This window comes from Halyomorpha halys, unplaced genomic scaffold (genome assembly GCF_000696795.3).
Source record: "Halyomorpha halys isolate HHAL.00 unplaced genomic scaffold, Hhal_1.1 Scaffold1015.1, whole genome shotgun sequence".
NCBI classification, from domain to species: domain Eukaryota; kingdom Metazoa; phylum Arthropoda; class Insecta; order Hemiptera; family Pentatomidae; genus Halyomorpha; species Halyomorpha halys.
In genome coordinates, this window is record NW_027114980.1 from 594513 (window position 1) to 613490 (window position 18978).

Consider the following 18978-nt stretch of genomic DNA (forward strand, 5'->3'; position numbering starts at 1 on the left):
AAATCGCTATTTCATTAGTGAAAGCTTTTACAATTTTGAGGAAGCTTTGACAATATAATATTTAAATTGTACTCTGCTGTTGCATAACTTGGCACTTGATATCAATATTACAATAGCGAAAGAGAAACTTTATTCAAAAAAAGTTGTGTTGATTTAAAAAAAAAAACACACACACACACACAGCATACTTACTTAAATCTATTTAGACAATTTTTTTCACTCTTACAAAATATAAGCATAATCCAGTTAATCATATAAAAATATTGTTGTATATGACTTTTTTTTCATCACTTTTGTTTTTTTTGTTAATATTTTTTCTTTTCTCTATACTTTATTCTTTTTTTGTATTGATTCCTTTTTTTCTTTTTATTATATTATTTTTCTCATATTTTTTCTTCTAACCTGATGTATCTTTCCTCTTTTTTTTTCTCTCAACATTAAAATAAATAATAGAAACCTAGAGTTTATTACATAAATAGAAGAAAACTAAAGTTATCTTACAAATAATATGCATTTTAAATAAATAACAATTTAAACAAGGAATATATATTTAATAAAAATAATTGATATTGGAATATTGTTGTCAAAAAAGGTTGATATCGATATTAATAAGGAATATCGGAATGAACTTAATAATTTCTTAAAATATCAAAATCATTTGATACTGAGAATGTCGATATTTGAATTTTGATTACAACAGCCTCACCAGAGAACCAGATTAGGGAGGAAACGTCCGCAGAAGAAAGTTCGAACGATGATAGACCGATGGAAATGGAGGAACAGGAGGATATTATAAGCAACAAGAGGTACCAGATTATTTGGAAGACAAAAACCACGGGGTTGCTGAAGATGGAACATAGCAAGTACGGTGGTAGTATCATTTCGACTACCTGGTCAAAACCTGGTGTTAAAGAGTACCAAATATGCAGAGCGCTGGACGAAGCATCCAAAGCCGGTAAGATCCACCATTTATATGTTGGAAATGCGACGGTATGGGAAAAGATCCAGCGGCTATAGAGAACGGATAAGATCGGCGTTGATCGATCGTTTATTCGATGCACATCAATGGTACATACCCTCAGAGACTCGGAACATTAAAAGGAGGTAACATTGGCTTATCACCAAGGAAAAACTAACCATCGTGGGCTGAACGAGACTCTACAAGCATTGCGGCGCAAATATTTCTGGTGTGGCATGAAACGCTCAATCCAAGAGATTTTTGGGAAATGTGAGGTGTGCCTCAGGACGAAATATGATCGGCACCCACCCTGTGCAGCTCAAGAAGAGTCACACAGTTACGGGGTTTGCCCCATTCGAAATTCTATTTGACATGAGAGGGCTTCGACAGGATTACCATGGTACTTTGTGGGGAGAAGATGAAATGGCCGGCGATGGCCTTGCAAATGTTATGGGCAAAAGTCAGGGACAGAATTTGCAGAGAAAAAAGTAGAAGAGGGGCCCAATATAACATGAATGTTAGAGATCTGATGGGTAAAATAAATATTGGGACAGTGGTATATAGGAAAGTGGGGACTGGATGGAAGGAGCTGCAGAGGTATGAGGGCCCATTTAGAGTGACCATCATTCGAAAACATAATATCGTTACAATGGAAAGCGTCAAAGAGCCTAGAAAGAGGAGAACTGTCCACATTGAACTGTTAAAACTTCCAGAAATCACAACATAGAGTATCATCATATCGCCACAGGAAAATTAGACTACACGATATGTATTTATTTTATTTTTTTTGGTATATAGGATTAACTTTAGGTAATTTTGTATGTGTGTTATTGATATATGTATTTTTTTGTGTGTATATGATGGAGTTCTGTATGACTATTGTTTACTGCCTATAGTTCATTGTGAATAGTTTTCAATTTTCTTATCTGGTATAATAATATGCAGTGCAAGTTTACGAAGATTGTTCGTAAACTGGTGGGGGAGGGTTACGGCCGAAGCACGACAACAGCTGACCGAGTCGAAAAGCTGATTGACATGTATGTATAGAAGTATGAAGAGCATTGAGTTTTTTTTTTTCATTTTATATTCATTATATTTAATTAATAATCATTTCCCTTTATAATTTATAAAAAATATTCTCTGTCAGTTTATATATATATATATATTAGTTTTGTTTTATATGTTATCAATCAATCGAATTTATTTATAAATGAACTTTTAATTTAATTGTAGTCAGATTTTTGGATTACACTTTTGTGCATATTCTGAATTGTCTTATAAACAGGAAATGCTGATTTTTATAAAAAGAAAACGGAAGAGGTTGTCGAATACAGGTAGCAGTGGACCGTAGTGGAATCAGCCTGGCCAATGATTCAGTTCACAACCTGGCTCTTCCTCAAGTTTTCACTTCAACCTAGCCATGACCGATAAATGTCTCCCTGCCCACGGGAAGGTACTCTGGTCGCAACTCTGAAGTGTAGTCAATTCGCTATCGATTATAACAGTTTTAGTTTAATTTTATTAAATCATTCTACTAAGTAACAGAACAAGTGAAAATTCTATAAATGTTTATGCAAAAACCATTGTATCACTGATATGATAATAAGACTTATTAAAACCTCCCACTTTTTCAGTAGAGCAACTTCAAACTGTCTACACATTCCAAATATGCCAGTTGTTGTTGGCTGGGGCTTTAGGGCGTAAAACCCTGAGGCCATCAACGCCCATGTTTCGCGCTATTTCATTTATATTTATAATTCTCACTTTATTTTTCTCTTTAAATAATTACTTCTTTTAGAATTATTTAGTACGTATAACAAACTTTCGGGTTTAAATCTTATTCAAAATGCCATTCCTTTTAAAGAAAACCAAAATCATTTCAAGGTTCTTCTGGTCATTATTCAGAGCATCCGATACACTCGGTCTCACTCCCAATCTATTTAAGTTCATGGAATAGAAATGACATTCTCCAAATATGCGACTGATCTTAAGTACACTGTTCCAGTATTGACATTTTGGCGGTGGTTGCTTATTGATCAGATATGCGTAAGTTAGAGTCGGTAATGATAACTATGTTGGTATGCGTCACTGTCATGGAGAAGTGGAGTGCTGAGGCTATTGTATGTAATTCCGCTATTTATGCACAAGTTATATAATAAACAATTTTGTTAATATTCATTACCATTTATTCCAACTATATTTTCTTCCTTTTTTTTTAAACCTGATGTAAAAAAAAATTTTTAGCATTCGGAGGTGAACTAAATTTGTTATACTAATTTGTCAAATTAACTACTTATTTTATGCAGAATACATATGGGTTCGGCAAAATCTATTCTATTCACTTTTACCATATACAAATACAGACCTTCGTTTCGATTTTATTAGTGCCCTCTTACTTCTAGAATTTGTAAAAGTATTATATTGTCTATAACAGTTAGATTTTTCTTTCCTCTTATGTTTGATGAATTACGATTCAATTTTTATGATGATTGCCTGTGCTGTTGCTGTAATACCTTATTACGGAAAAAAACAGAAATTTTTCCAACGTATTGTCCAGATTTCCCAACTTATCGGAGAACTGTGGAGTTTCCTTGATGATTTGCCTTTTTCTAAACATTCTTGGAAATCTGAACTCTTTAAATTGTGCTTGTAAGTAATTTGAAATATAGAAAATATTTGAAATAATGTTTTATCATATTTTTCAAAGTTCTCTAATTTCCAAGTTTTCGGATTTTCAAATTATTGGAAGGATGACGCCCTCCCTGATGTAATTAGGAACTTGATAGCCTCTTCAGTAGTTGAAAGTAATAAATTGGTGGATAAAAAGCAGGAAAAGTTCACATTGGAATTTTTTTTTTGAGAAAAACATTTTAACTTACCTTTTTTCACGATTCGTGGAATCATAGGCAACTGCCTATAATATTCTAATATTGTCTATTGGATAATCCGGTATTACGTAGTAGCGACGCTATATGAGCGAGTGGAAGAACTAGTATTTCATCGTTTATTCAATTCAAATTATCAAAATTCAACCGCACTAGATTCTTATTATCAAGAATATAACCTCAGGCCAGCCTCTTCTCATGGAGATAGAAGCCTCTATTTCTCTGCTATATGCCGGTAATAATGTGGAAGAAATCAATATCCACGATGAAGCCACCCGAGATATAGATATATATTTATATGGAGGTATATGTGGAGGGAAATGGCTTCATATTTCCTTGCTATTCGAACATTTTCCTATAAAGTTGTGTGCGTGATAACCAGAATCCCGCCAGTTGAACTTCTTGTTGAAGAAAGAAATATGGGCGATCCGCAAGTGTTTCAAGAGAAGAGCGGAAAATAACCATTAATCAGTGGCAACAGCCTAGGGAGGCTGCAGATTCCGGTAGATGAACTTGCAGGTTGATCCCCGATGTTGGCTTGTGGTATGGTCGCCGACTAGGTGAGGTAGATTTTTATATGACCCAACTGTTGACCGGACATGGATGCTTTCGAACCTACCAGTACCTATTCAAATTAGACAACAACAAAGAATGCAAAGAATTTTTAGTGGGTAAAAATCCCGCACACGGAAAGGTATAAACGAATGTGATTTGCATTTTCACAAACTAATTTTTTTTACCTACTTTACTGAAATCCTTACTATGCTGTTTTAATTTTTATTGAAAAAAAAAATTCATTTAATAAAATCATTAATATTTTTTTATTATTCTTCAGAAAGAAACAATTCGTTTCGCACATATAAGTGCACTTTCTGAGCTACGAGCCCAAAATGCTTAATTTCTTTTATCTATTTTTTTACTGAAAAAATCGGAATTGCCTTCTCGTGAAAATTCTGAAAATGTAGCAAAAAGCCCCATTATAATTTGATGAACAGTATGGCAGTGCACAATGTACGAACAATCAAATATTTATTTGAATTTATTAGATTATACAGATTACAAATAAAAAAGTCATGAAATTAAATGTACTCTACTAAATATTATTTATCGTGAAAATTGTCCGCCTCCTCGCTACGCCAGTGGTTAAGATAGATATTTTACGTATACTATTATGAAAAAAAATTCTATAATCTATTTTCCTGAACGTCCATTTTTGGTTAATCCCGTTGCTCACGCAAGGGTCCGCAACGGTCAGCAATCACTCAGCCGCTTCAGACTGCAGTACCAGCGAAAGTTTACCAAAAGCCAATTAATAAATATAAAAGAAAAGTCTTGTTTATGGTAAGTTTAACACATATGAGATATATTAAATACACACATATTTAATATATCTCATATGTGTTAAACAGTCTTATATTTATCATAGTTTTGTTCTAATTTTTTCAACCATGCAATGAATTTTATTACAAAAAAAAAAAAAGTAGAAATTGATATTGAAAGAATGTTTAGAAAATGTTTTTATTTAGATATTGCAGGTAAAATATGGATATCATACAGCCTGGAGATTTTCAGAAAGTTTTTTGTATTTCAATAAAACTAAATACTAATAGCAAAGGGAATATGACGAAATCAATAATATAATTTGTCCCTTGTAAGTAAAAGGTAGAAAATAAGATAAAAAAATAAAATAAATAAATCTAGAAATAGAGGATGTTAATATAAAAGTTAAGCTTGAATAATAAACGCTGAAAACTTAAAATCCTGGGAGAAGGGATCCGAATCGATGAATGCACCTCTAGGCACTATGGATGTAAATTCTCAAATGACACACAGTGGAAACAATGTGAGAAATTGGAAAACAACAATACTAGCATAAAACATGAGAAAGTAAAAGCATATGCTTGTAATTACTGTGGTGAAGAGTTTGCTACTGTAAGGAAAAATAGAAAAACAATACCTCATACAGAAAGCCGAAGGAGCTCAACCAATGAAAAAACTGACGAATAATTTCATTCTACAGAACTTTTTAGCCGGAGAGTGGAAAATATGAGGTAGTACATCACCAAGATTGCATCATGGAAACCAGCGAGGGATGCATACCCTATCCAATGGCCCATCCAATTACAGCTAAAATATCTACTAAATTCATGCCAATCAAGCGCAAAAAAGTAGAATCAAGAACAGGTACAATTAAACTAACTAGTGGAGAAAGCAATTCAGCTTCTGGCACACTACATACTTCTGAAGCTATTCAGATAAAGCTTTGTCAAGGACATAACGTAACGACTGTTCTAGAGCTAACGATAGGTACCATAGAGCAAAACTTGTTATCCCAAGCTGCATCTAGAGAAAAACAAGGTTCTATTGATATTACTCAAATACATTATGTAGAAAATAACGTGATTACTTCTCAGGATCAAAGTAGTGAACAGGGTATGACCCATCTACAAACAGTTTGTGGCCCTGAATCCAATCTAATTTTATCCGAAAATACTAACACACAACCACCTACTACTGATTTTTTACAAATGCAACGAGGATTTTATATTACCAATACTAAGAATTTTATTAAGCAAAGTAGAAAGTTAATCATTTCACATAAACAAACTCAAACCCTTATATGTAAAAAATATTTTGTAACAGAGAGTAAGAAAGGAAATTTTTCTATTCAATGCAGTTCAAAACTTTCCAAGCTATGCCAAGCAATAATAAGATTGCCACATCAATGCTTAACCTGTGAACTAAAAAGTTCCAGTGAATATACCGAGGCGAATAGTGAAGAAGAGCTTGAAGAAACAAATGTTCAAGATTTAACAAAGAAACCCTGTCACGAAAGTATAATTAGTACCCTCCATGTATCAATAAAGAAAGATGCTCAAACAACAACTGAATCTACCGAAACCAATAGAAAGGAAGTAACATTACAAGGAATTACACATGAGTAGATCAAGCAAACTAGCAAGGAAAACATATCCTATACACCAACAACTAAGACTTGGAGACGAAAAGGAGAAACACCTAGAACATGAGGAGAGTTCTGAGGGGCTACCGCACGTTGGAGACCAACCATATGAGAGGAGAACACGGCGGTTTGCCTATAATAGAGATTGCAGGAGTGAGGTGTCTGGTAGGCACCGGGAGTTCCAGTACTATCATGTGTCTGGAAGCTGTAGAGAAGTTGTGTAGTGGAGAGAGAGCACACCGGATTCAGGTATGTCATTGTAGGTTAATCACCCGGGGAGGCCCTTGTGAGGTAGAGGAGGAGGCGGAAATAAGTTTGAACCATTAGGAATTTAGTAAGGGCATCTTGAAAGTGCATATTGTAAAGACCATGCCGAAGGAATATAAAGTAATTGTGGGGCGTGACCTGCTAGGGAAGGTGGGTGCTTGGATTAAGAATAGCAAAGGAAAATGGAGGATTAAAATAGGAGGTAAAACCTACAAATGTCGTCAACAGCAAAGGAACGAGGGTGCAAGGATTGGGGCAATCAATCAAGCTGAGGACTTGGAGCCAGCAACAGTGTGACATACGTAAAGGAGAGGAGATACCCACAGGCACTACGTCAACACATCCGGGAGGAACTCGAAAGTTTAAATCGACAGGGAATCATTATTGATAGTACATTCCCATACAATAGTCCATTCTGGGAGATTAAAAAGAAGAGCGCGCCAGGTGAAACGACTGAAAAGTACAGAGTGGTGATAGATTACAGGAAACTGAACGAGAATACCATTGACGAAAAGTATCCGATCCCCAGATTTGAAGACATTTTAGACAGGCTGGGCGGGGCAACGGTATTCAGCCCATTGGACTTGAAGGCTGGGTATCATCAAATTAAAATGCACCCTAATGATCAACATAAGATGACATTCACTTTTGAGAGAGGTCACTATGAGTTTACAAGGATGCCGTTTGGTCTCAAAAACGCCCCCATAACCTTTCAGCACCTGATGGACGAGTTTCTGAGAGGAATTGACGAATTTGACTGTCAGATTTACATAGATGACCTCCTTGTGTTCAGTAAGAACGAGGTTGAACACGTGCGACACTTAAGTAGTGTGTTCCAGAGAATAAGACATCTTGGGCTCAAATTATCAGGGGAAAAGTCGGCGCTGGGGCAGGAACAGATAAACTTGTTGGGTCACACAATTTCTAGGGAGGGAGTTAAACTTAAACCAAACGCAGATAAAGATGCAGCTATTCAGAACATGGTGGTACTTAGTGACATAAAAGGAATTCGCAGGTTGTTGGGGACTCTAAATTATTACAGGAGGTTTGTTCCAGAGATTACGGAGTATCTCCTTCCACTCAACAATCAACTCAAGAAAGGTAGGAAGATGATCGTCACCTTGATGATGGAGGACAATATAAGATGGTACATGGGTAGGTTGCAGCAAGAGCTGGAGCTGGAAGACTAGCTTTCCAGATTTTAATCAGCAATTCATGATAACCACAGGTGCAAGTGAGTATGTGCTAGGAGCGGTACTGTCTCAGGAGGGTGATGGGGGAGAGCGCCCTGTGGCATATGCCAGCAGGCTCCTAATGGAGACGGAAAGTAGATACAGCGCAATGGAGTGAGAACTCCTAGGAATAGTGTGGGCCCTCGATCACTTTAGACCATATGTGTTCAGCAGAAGATTCAAGGTACACACTGACCACAGACAAGTCCAGAGGGAGGGAAAACTGAAGGAATCATCAGCCAGGATAACTCCCTGGAAGGAGCACAGAAAATGTGGTGGCCGATTGGTTGTCTCGAGCCATAACCACGAACGCTGTGGAACAAGAAATGGGGAACCATCCAGTGTCATGAGAGAATGGACGCCTAGAGAGGAAGATCAGGATGAAGCAGAAGATGGTAGGGCAGAATCTTCGAATAATAAGAGTTTGGCTGTAGAACGACAAGGAGACATAGAGGAAATAATTAATGACAAGAAAAGACAAATTACTTTGGAGACAAAAACCACCGGAATGACCAAAATTGAACATAGTGAGTGTTCTCATCTCAACTAATCCGTTGTTTTGTTTTCTTAAGTGGTGATTTAATTTTCGTTTAATTCATCTTCAATTATGGCAATGTACTGAATAAATTATGTTGCATTTTTTTTTAATTGTATAAATTCATGATTTTATTTTGTTTTGCTTTATTTTTAGTTTGTAATAAGAGTTTATGAGGAGTGTCAATCTTTTGTTTTCTTTATTGTATATACTTTATTGTAAATAGTTATTGTTGTTGTATTTTATATTAATTTATTGTAAAGTTGAAGTTTATGAGGATTGTTGTAAACTGGTGGGGGGGGAGTTACAGTCTTAGTCAGCTAACTGAGGAGATCAGCCGATCGAATGTATATAAAGAGATGTACCAAACCCAATAAAGCCAGTATGCTACAGGAGTTCAAACTTGTTAGATCTTATTCCTTCTTCTCTTTTTTGACATTTTGCTTTAGCCGATACTTAACTTATATATATATATATATATATACATACATACATACATGCATTCTCTTTGCAGCAGAAAGAAGTGAATTGGAGAGAGTGCATGGAGGACACGTCACGCCAGAGAACATGATAAGCTATATGCTACTATCAGACCAGCATTGGAATACAGTTTAGAGATTCACCACAGTAGTCCTCAAGAGGTTGAGAGAGGAAGAGAGGGCTAGAAGGCACTCAGCCATTTCCCTCCATTAAGTAATGCCTAGCGGCAGTCCCATGGAGAGGAATGAACAGGTATAGGGCGGTGGTTTTAGTGGGTAAAAATCCCACACATGGATAGGTACGGGCCTATCCGTATCTTTTGAAGATTTCCACCGACCCTCGTAAAAAAAAAAAAAAATAAATAAAACATACATACATATATATAACAGCTATATATTGTATTTTACCTTATTCCTTAAAGTATTTTTTGCATTTAGTCAACTGATTTTAAGAACTCTGTTGTGGGAACTCAACTCTTCTTCAAGGGATATTGAAACTAAAGCATATGTATTTACAAAATTAAATAAATGATGTTGATATTAAGTTATGGTAAGTGAATGCTAATTAAAGTATAACATTGTAATTGACAAACAATTTACCATTATAAAAGTTTTCATTTTTGCTGTTACCATGTTTTACAACTGAACACCTCAAATATTTATTATGGAATAAATATTAGAAGAGTATTCTGAATGAATAATTGATAACATTGTCTGTATTTGAAAATACATGTGTAGTATTACAATTTTAAAGTAAAACCAAACAATCACCAGTCTTGCACATTTCAGCTTATTTATTTTTTTCAGTTTAGATCTTTACATCTTACATAAAGATCTAACACTTCATATTAGAAAGAAAAAACAAATTTTACTATTGATTGCATGCAGCTTTCAAATATATTACTTTTTAAGTTTGGTAGTGTTGATTTAAAGATACCAATTAAATAAAATAAATAAAAATAGTAAATACATATTGAATTTTTATTGAAATTTACATAAATAAAAATTAACATAATATTCATTCTTACAACTTACAAAAATAGAACTGAAACAGATATAAAAAAAATATACAAATTTATAATAAGTTTAATAAGAATCATAATATAAATTTATGCTAAATAATTAATAGAAACTTTTTAATATTAGTAACAAAATAGTATAGATCTTAAATACATTTTATTGTAAGGAGTTATTTAATTGTTGCCCAGTCTCCTCATGATGTTACCTAGAAACACAACACATGTATTAATATTCAATAAGCATTTATTCTTAACTGCATACTCTCAAAAGGTGCATAAAAATTGTTTATGACTTTATTAAAAAAAAAAAAAAGTTTAGAAAACACATTGAATACAAACAAAAAAAGAATTATTTTATATTTTGTGGCTAATCAATCATTCAGTTAAAAATTTAAAAAGTTCATTAGCAAGTAAGAAGTAGATAATTATGAAATTTATTGTATCATGCTAATGTTTTAATACTAACATTAGTAAAATCAGTAAATAAAAGGTTTTCATTTTCAAATATCTTTGTACCTCATTACTATATGTAATATAAGGAAATAAATTCAAAAGCTATGGGTTTCAATGGGGTCCAAAAACCAGGTAATTAGATCTCTTCTATTACTTTACTTCTTTAATGATAACAATATACAAAGTACAAGGAGGTTAGCTAGGCCACTCAATCCATGATCTGATGAAAGGGTTAGTCAAATCATTTATGGCAGAAACGGGATTGAAATCCTTGAATGATCTCCTTTATCAAAGATTCCTCATCATAATACTTTTTACTGAATTCTTCCTCATCACAATCTCTTATAGAGTCTAATTGGATTCCATCATCAAATCCCCTCTTTCAAACTACATTATATAATTATTATAGAAGATTTCAATACAAAATTTCTTTACAATGATTCAGATAATATTTAAGTCTTAAAACTGTTTAGCCCCCTATTTATCTATCCATCATACCTGATTCAAGAAAACCTTTTTATACCTCACAATCATTGACTCCTCACATAATTTACTATCTTCTTTATGAACTATCTTCCTTTCTTTTCATGACCTTACATATGTCACCCACATTTCTATTAAAATAAAAAAGGTGTATGGATGAAAAAAGAAAAAGAGAATGGCCACAACTGGGTTTAGCAAAAGAGGTAAAAGCTAATGTCCAGAAACCCCTTGAAACAAAAGCTTGGCACACTAAAAGGAATGGAAGTGACATCTTGATGGCGCAAAGACACATATTGGGCTGTAGTGCCCATGATAATGATGACAAATCTTTTGAGGGTAATACCACTACAGAGATAAAAAAAAGAAGCACCTCCATGTCATGTTGCAGTACTTAAATGAAGAAAACAAGTTGTACATCAACTAATGTGTAAATGTTTAAAACCTTAAGACTTATATAATTTTTGTGAATTTATAATAAGAAAATATTTATTTTTTAAATATGGTTCAACAATGTTCTACTATGTTTGATCTTATGCTTCTTAACACTTAAAAAAGAAATTAACTATCTTATAAAAAAATAATAATAATAAATAAAGATATAACTGATGTAATACTATAAGTAAATTAAAATACCTTCCACAGCAACTGCCGCATGCTGGAGGGGGGTCAGGTGGAGTTGATCCCAAGCCATGAATGTTGCTGCCAGGGCGAGGACCACCACCAGGAGGTCTAAAACAAGTAATTTCAATAATATAGACAAATCTTTTCCTATAGCCACTTAAACAGTTAAAAACAATACATTTTAACTCTCTAATAAACAAAAGTACATTTGAGGGTTATGAACTATGAAAAGAGGCAAGATCTCTCAAAAATTATCTCTTTCTTTTGTTTTTTATATTAAAAAAAAAAATAGTTACAAAATTCTCTTCATCCAGTAAACAGTTTACTGAATTGAATTTTTTTTTTTAGTTTTTGCCTCCATTCCCTTACCAGCGTATAATAGTAGACATAGTGTGGCATCAATGTAACTTTACCATTTGCCAAGAATATTCAAAAGCTCTACAAAACAAGAAGTCTATGTTTATTTACACACAGAGTGAGAATAAGATGAATTAGCAGAGGCTCTGTTAGAGAAGGCTCTATTAAATTAGCCTAAATAATATTCTACCATTTATAGTACTGATCAATTGAAATTTAGCGTAAAAAATTTTAAGTAAACTATTCTCCGATGACGGTACAGGACAAAACAAAACCACCATCCTCCTTGGTACGTTGTCCCTTCCTACATATATCACACAACACCAAAATGGGTTACTCTTTTCTCACACCCAGCAGCATTTAGGGAGAGTCCAAAAAATAATTAAAAACACATAAACAACTGTCCATCCATCCAAGTATATCAACTTACTTTCAAAATTCGATATTGTTCATCAGTTTAGTAAAAAAATATCAATCTTTGATAGCAAGCCAGTATTGGTGATGTTTATAAAAAAGTAAGGTCGAGTTTATTCCTGATTTAATCCAAGGAAATGATTAATGATAAAAACAATAGCAACAAAAATACTGTAATTAGAGAGAAAGTTCATTATAAATCAGAGTTTGGTGCTTTTATATTGATACTGAAAAAAGTAAAAGTTTCGATCAAATCTCAGATCCTTTACAAAACTTCCAGTAAGTCAGATCTAAAAATCAAAAGATATTAATTATATGGTGGTCCAGACTCCTAACCATTAGCCCTCCTCTCCCATAACCCTTGCAGAATCACACAATTGCACATCATCCCTTGACAAAACTAACAGCAATAATAAATCGTACATACAAAAATAATTGGCCTAGGTACTAAAATATATAAGTAATATTCATAAATTTGTTCAAGTAATTCACATAAACTTTAAGAATTCAAGTGCCAAAAATACAGAAAAAATCTTTAAATGAAATATGTAGAGCAATTATTCTCCTTTAAATAAATATTAATCCTACCCATTACATTTTAAATCACTTAAAGAGGTTCCTTAGAAAAAAGACTTAATTGATGCCAAAAATGGCAGTGGCATATATGCATTGAATCGGATGTCAATGATTACTCATAAATGGGATAGTAATCAGGTTGATCGACATTTTCAAGAAACATAAATGAAATATTCATTATATTAACTATTGGGTCATTTCATATATTCATACATCCGTTTTTATTATTTCAGAAATTCAAAGTAGGATTAGGACTTTTGTTGTTTACTATGTTTATATTTACAGATTGTAATGAACTTTTATTAATCATATCTTTTTTTTATAATATCTACATTCCAATTGATTGCACATTGTTTAGTATGCTATCAAATATGACCATGGAAACATGTGATTTTCGAGTAATTTTTTTTATGAGTTTAAACTTGGACACTCGGCATTACGAGACATGTGTTTCACTGCTTACTAGGCAAAAAAAGAGCCCTAACTCGAAAGGATAGTCACATGTAATGGAAAGTGGATAGTATGTGACAACAGAAGTCAGTCAGGTCAGTGATTAAATATCCACAAAAGATCAGGGCACATGCCGAAATCAAATTTGCATCCAAAAAAATTATTGGTTTCTGTATGGTGATCAATAGCAGGACTAATTCATTTCTCCTTTTTATCCAGTGATCAAGCCATCACATTCACATTCTTTTGCAGTGATCTTGACATAATGCATCAAAAACTTGTCAAAAAACAACCTACTTTGGTTAATCATAATGGACCTAGACTTCTATATGACAACACCAGACCTCATGTTTCACAACAAACAGTGAAAATCTAAACAAGCTGTGTTATCAAGTTCTTCCAAACCCATCTTATTCGCCTGACTTATCTCTTCTAACTGAATTCCATCAATTCAAAAATTTGGACTACAGTTAAAATTTTTTAAAATGATTCTCAGGTCAAATGCCCTTTTTCTGACTTCATTTCTTCACAAAACCCTGAATTTTCAGTTCTGGGATTGAAAAGTTGATAACACATTGGGGAAAATATTTAGGTAATGAAGGTAAATAATTTGAATAAAATTGTTTAACTAAATAACCTTTTCTCTGAAAATTGGAATTTCATTTGAAACAATCCAATAGTTTATATTAGAGCAAACGTTTAAATTCCAGTAAAGTTTATTTTTAACTTCCTGAGGTATAAGATGGGTCCTATCATAAATAGATATATAATAATAACAATAAATCTTGTTTGAGGCTCACACTTCCACCTCAACCAAAATAAACATATATAGATACCCAAATATTGGAAGTAGCATATATAATAGATGGCTTAATCCTGGATTCAGGACCAAAATATGGTACTCATTTCCAGAGATTTGATTGAAAGTGAATTATGAAAATGTACTCTATTAAAAGTAAAAGGGGTTCTGTCTGCCGGTTCTTTCAAAATGACAATTAATTTATGCTTTAAGAAAACGACTTAAGGCAAATTTCATCAAAACCATTGAAACCATTTTGATACATGTGGATTGGGAGCCAAGACCTAACAAAAATAATTTATGCGGTTAAACTCTTTAAGATATGTTGGTGCTACATACTCCTGACCAATGACAGAAAATGTTGTTTTTTCATGGAAAGTTTACCACCTAGGTGGTAAAGAGAATTTTGAAAAATGGCATTAATAATACAAAAAAGATTATTAACACAAACCTTGGATACCACCCTCCTCCTCCTCCTCCACCACCACGGCGCCCAGAACTGCCTCTAAAGTTGTCCCTTGTGCTTGAATTATCAATGGGCAACATTGTCTGAAAACTGAAAGGCAATTTTACAGATCATACAAAATTGTTTGTCTAGAAGATAGGCATCATTTTAGTTCCTACATCATATTATAAATCTGAATTATTTTATCAATCAAATTGAAAATCAAACAAAAGTGGTTTACTAGTGAAAATAATTTGTGATTAACAGATCTGTTGCTAATATGAACAAATGCTCACAAATTCCATACAAATATCTGTAGCCAGTTTATATATATATATAAAATTTCATATTTAAATTTTACTATTAACTAGACTATCTGTTATCTAGATCAGTTGAAACTTAATGGTGGAAGTTGAAAATGTCTCACTTACAAGGCAAATATAAGATTTATGATGCCAGAAAAAATTCCCAAAATTTTATCCATACCCCAGGGTTGTTCTTGGTGAATGGTGCCATCTGTGAACAGTAAAAAAATTATTACTGCTTAACTTTATTAATTACTCATTTGATCTATCAAATATATAATACAGGTAAAGTGAACCAGATTAATAATGTGAGCATCATTTTACTATATGAATTAATAATATAAAATACTTATATTTTAAGATAACTACACAAAAATAAAACAACGTATTAACTAAAAGAAATAAGTAGCCATGCTTAGGAAGGAGATCATGTTCAACTATAGGAGCTGAATAGAAAAATAATTTTCATATAAATTGTTTTCAGGTCAATAAATGTTGACTACTACCCATAGGGTGAGTCATTATAAAATATTTCATAACGAAACCAGAGCTTATTTCCTTCCAATAAATGCCTAAAAAGTTATTCAAATTTTGTATTTATTACAAAATATTAAGTTCATTGAGAGGTGTGGTCATACAGAAAGTATGAAGTGCTTTTTTTGCTGGTTTAAACTCAATAGAGATTGTTTCTAGAATTCAATCTGATGGAACAACATTGATATTAGGAGAGGAACAAAGATTATTATAAAATTGAAAGGTATATGGTCCGGGTGCGGTCAAAAAAACTCAAATAGTAGAATTATACTATTTTATTGAGCCAACGTTTCGCCCCACGTTGCAGGGCTTCATCAGGGCTATTTTGACGGCAGTCAAAACAAAAGTGAATTCACAACAGAAGTGACTGCCGTCAAAATAGCCCTGACGAAGCCCTGCAACGTGGGGCGAAACGTTGGCTCAATAAAATAGTATAATTCTACTATTTGAGTTTTTTTGACCGCACCCGGACCCTATACCTTTCATCTTTACACACGGTCAATCAATAATCTTCCAAAGATTATTATAGTGAGAAAAAACTGCTTGGTGCCAGGTCTCAACTAAGAAGAATAAGAAAACCAATAGTTAAAAAACGTTCAATGAAAATAGTGGTGCACTCTTGCATCACATGCTAAAATGCTAGGGTAGCTAAGATGCACTTCTAAAATATTGAAAGAAAAACCTGACATGTAAATGTGGCTTCAGATGAAAAGTATTTGTACCAGTAGGTACTGGTTAAGGGAACCCCTATGCTGAAATAAGATCAGAATAGATATGAATGATTAAATATTTGTTGTTCTTTGGCACTCCAATCGTATGGTGACTGAGGCTGTAATAAATACACTAAAACTAAGAAGAAAAACATTGGTTTGCCGAAGTAAAATGTAAAATAGAATAACAAAAAAGAAAATATTTTTACACTATGTAAAATGTAAAAGTAAAAACCAAGCATATGCCTAAACATTCACAAAATGGAAGTTTTAATCAGTCATTACACTTATGAAAATAAATAATTTTTTATAAACTCGTAAGCGATCCTTTTCAGTGGAAGTAGAGCCCCATTGAAACCTGTTTTGTACACTTGTACCTTTGTTAATCATACAATGAAAATGAATATTTATATTGATTTTTTTAAATGTTTTAATTTCAATTATTAAATAAAAGCCCTTACCTCTTCCAACATAAACCATATTAGACTATAGTTCATGAAATAACTTGTCTGTTAAATGGATGAGCTTTTAATACTAATTTTGAATTAATAATTACTGTATATCAACATTGAATGAACACCACAAAAGATGGAAGGTTACTACCCACAAGAAAATTGTTATCAGATAACCTTTTGCAACAGATGTGTGATAAAATTATTGGTTAGGAGCCGTTATATACCAATAACCTATTACCGAAACTAGTAGGACCGTTCTTATGGAACAGAAGCAGGAACCGTTCTAGTTACGGGAAGGACTAGACTTCAGTGAATTTGATCCTCATCTGAAAATTTGAAATTTGTTTAAAGTTGTAGCCTCCCTAAGAGTTCTAGTGTTCTCAATTAATTACAAAAATAGTTTTGTTGTTTAAAGCAGGAAGAATACCATTAAATGATATCTACCACGAAACTGGTGCAACTTTGACACCCTATAACTCTTTTGCTTTCAACTTTAGAACTTGGATTATTAAGGTTAATTGTTAGAACTTCCAAAAAATGACAAAACATTTTTGTCCTGAGAAGTGGTGAGAATTAAAATTTTTGAGTTAGCCCCTTCTAAAGTTATCTATAATATTAAGAAATATATCTGTTGTTTAAGACAGGAAAAATACCGTCTAAAAATGGGCGGCTTCTGTGGAACTTTGACATTATAACTCTTCTGCTTTCAACTTTAGAACTTTTTTTGGCGAAATATTTTGGTCAATAACCAACAGTTCTGGTGCCCTCCCCACGTTTCACTGCCATATGCCACTGCAGGGCTGATGAGAGTCAGATATATCGTAAGCTTCGCTTTGTGGGAGTGATTTCGAAAACGTAGTGCCTTTCGGAGAGCATGTAAGCATCCTTTATTATTTCATCTGTCATATGCTGTAAAGCACGGGTTTTTGCCTTTAACTTCTGGAGGATTCCATACATTTTATACGTATCCCAGCATTTTCTAAAATACCAAGTTTATTTGCAACATCCTGGAATTCTTGAGAAGCCTCAGACAATGATAGAAGCTTTCTGCCAGTGATGACATCTTCTGCATAGGTCATGTCTGTGTCAATCTATTCATGATGGTTCCTTGGAGGTTTGCTGAAATGTCTAGCTACCTCTCTGCACTAAATTTATCCGAATATATGAGAAAATGAAGAAGAAAAAAAATCTAGAACAATCTCATCTTATTTTGTAAATTATGAAAACAAAAGAAAAAGTGTACTGATAATTAGATTTTTGGCCGTGGATAATATACATATATGAGATGATTGGAGTGCGGTTACAAAAAAGTGAACATTTTTTAAAAAACATATTTTTTTTATCGCTATATATTTTAGAGCCAATGAATTCTTGAAGCAAGTTTTCGTTGTTTTTTAATAAATAGAACATTCCAATACCTGTTAAATTGAAATTTGAGAATACTTACTCAATATCCTTCGATTTTCAAAGTGAACAAGTTATTGGTTAGTTAACAGAATTTTCTTTACTCTTCATGATGGCATTACATCTCCTTAGTCTATCAATGGAGAGTGTGAAAAACAGAAAAAGTTATAAAATGGCCGAAATAGGTTAGTTTATTTACACGCTGTAAAATTTTGAATAGACATAGCTTTACTATCAAAGCGTTCCACTTTCAGAGTAGATTAAATGAGCTATCTTGGAAGTGCGGTAAACGTAGTACTGATAATTTTAAATGATCTATAACACAAAATGTCCACGCTATTTCGGTCATTTTCTGATTGATTTATATTACTTTTCCGCCTTCCCTAGATAAAAGAAAATATCGATGGTTTACTTCGCAGTGGTGCTAAGTACATTTCCATTAACTTAAAAACAACATAATTAAAGATTCTCTCTTTTAAGAAAATTAATTCAAAAGTGTAATTATCGTAAAAGAGAGTACCTTCAATTTCATTTTTCCTAACCTAACTTAGAAATATGTGCAAATTTTCTAATCTCATGAAAACAAATAAAAATTGCATTAACATAACCTACAATTGCAATGTGTGATTCGTCTT

At 33.1% G+C, this 18978-nt stretch overlaps 1 protein-coding gene across 3 annotated transcripts; it reads right to left on the reverse strand.

Moving 5' to 3' along the window:
• Positions 1 to 10281: 10281 nt before the first annotated feature.
• Positions 10282 to 18877, reverse strand: LOC106687831 (glycine-rich selenoprotein). 3 transcript variants are annotated; one of them, XM_014431964.3, is made up of 5 exons: positions 18387 to 18877; positions 15367 to 15451; positions 14942 to 15046; positions 11907 to 12002; positions 10282 to 10543 (listed from the first exon to the last, which is right to left on the reverse strand). In XM_014431964.3, the coding sequence occupies exons 2-5, from the start codon at positions 15417 to 15419 to the stop codon at positions 10540 to 10542; spliced, it is 258 nt and encodes an 85-aa protein (XP_014287450.1). In that variant the 5' UTR covers positions 15420 to 15451; positions 18387 to 18877; the 3' UTR covers positions 10282 to 10539. The 3 variants fall into 3 exon arrangements, with proteins under 3 accessions (XP_014287450.1, XP_014287448.1, XP_014287449.1); XM_014431962.3 differs by lacking the exon at positions 18387 to 18877 and adding an exon at positions 17593 to 18146; XM_014431963.3 differs by lacking the exon at positions 18387 to 18877 and adding an exon at positions 16946 to 17127.
• Positions 18878 to 18978: the final 101 nt, after the last annotated feature.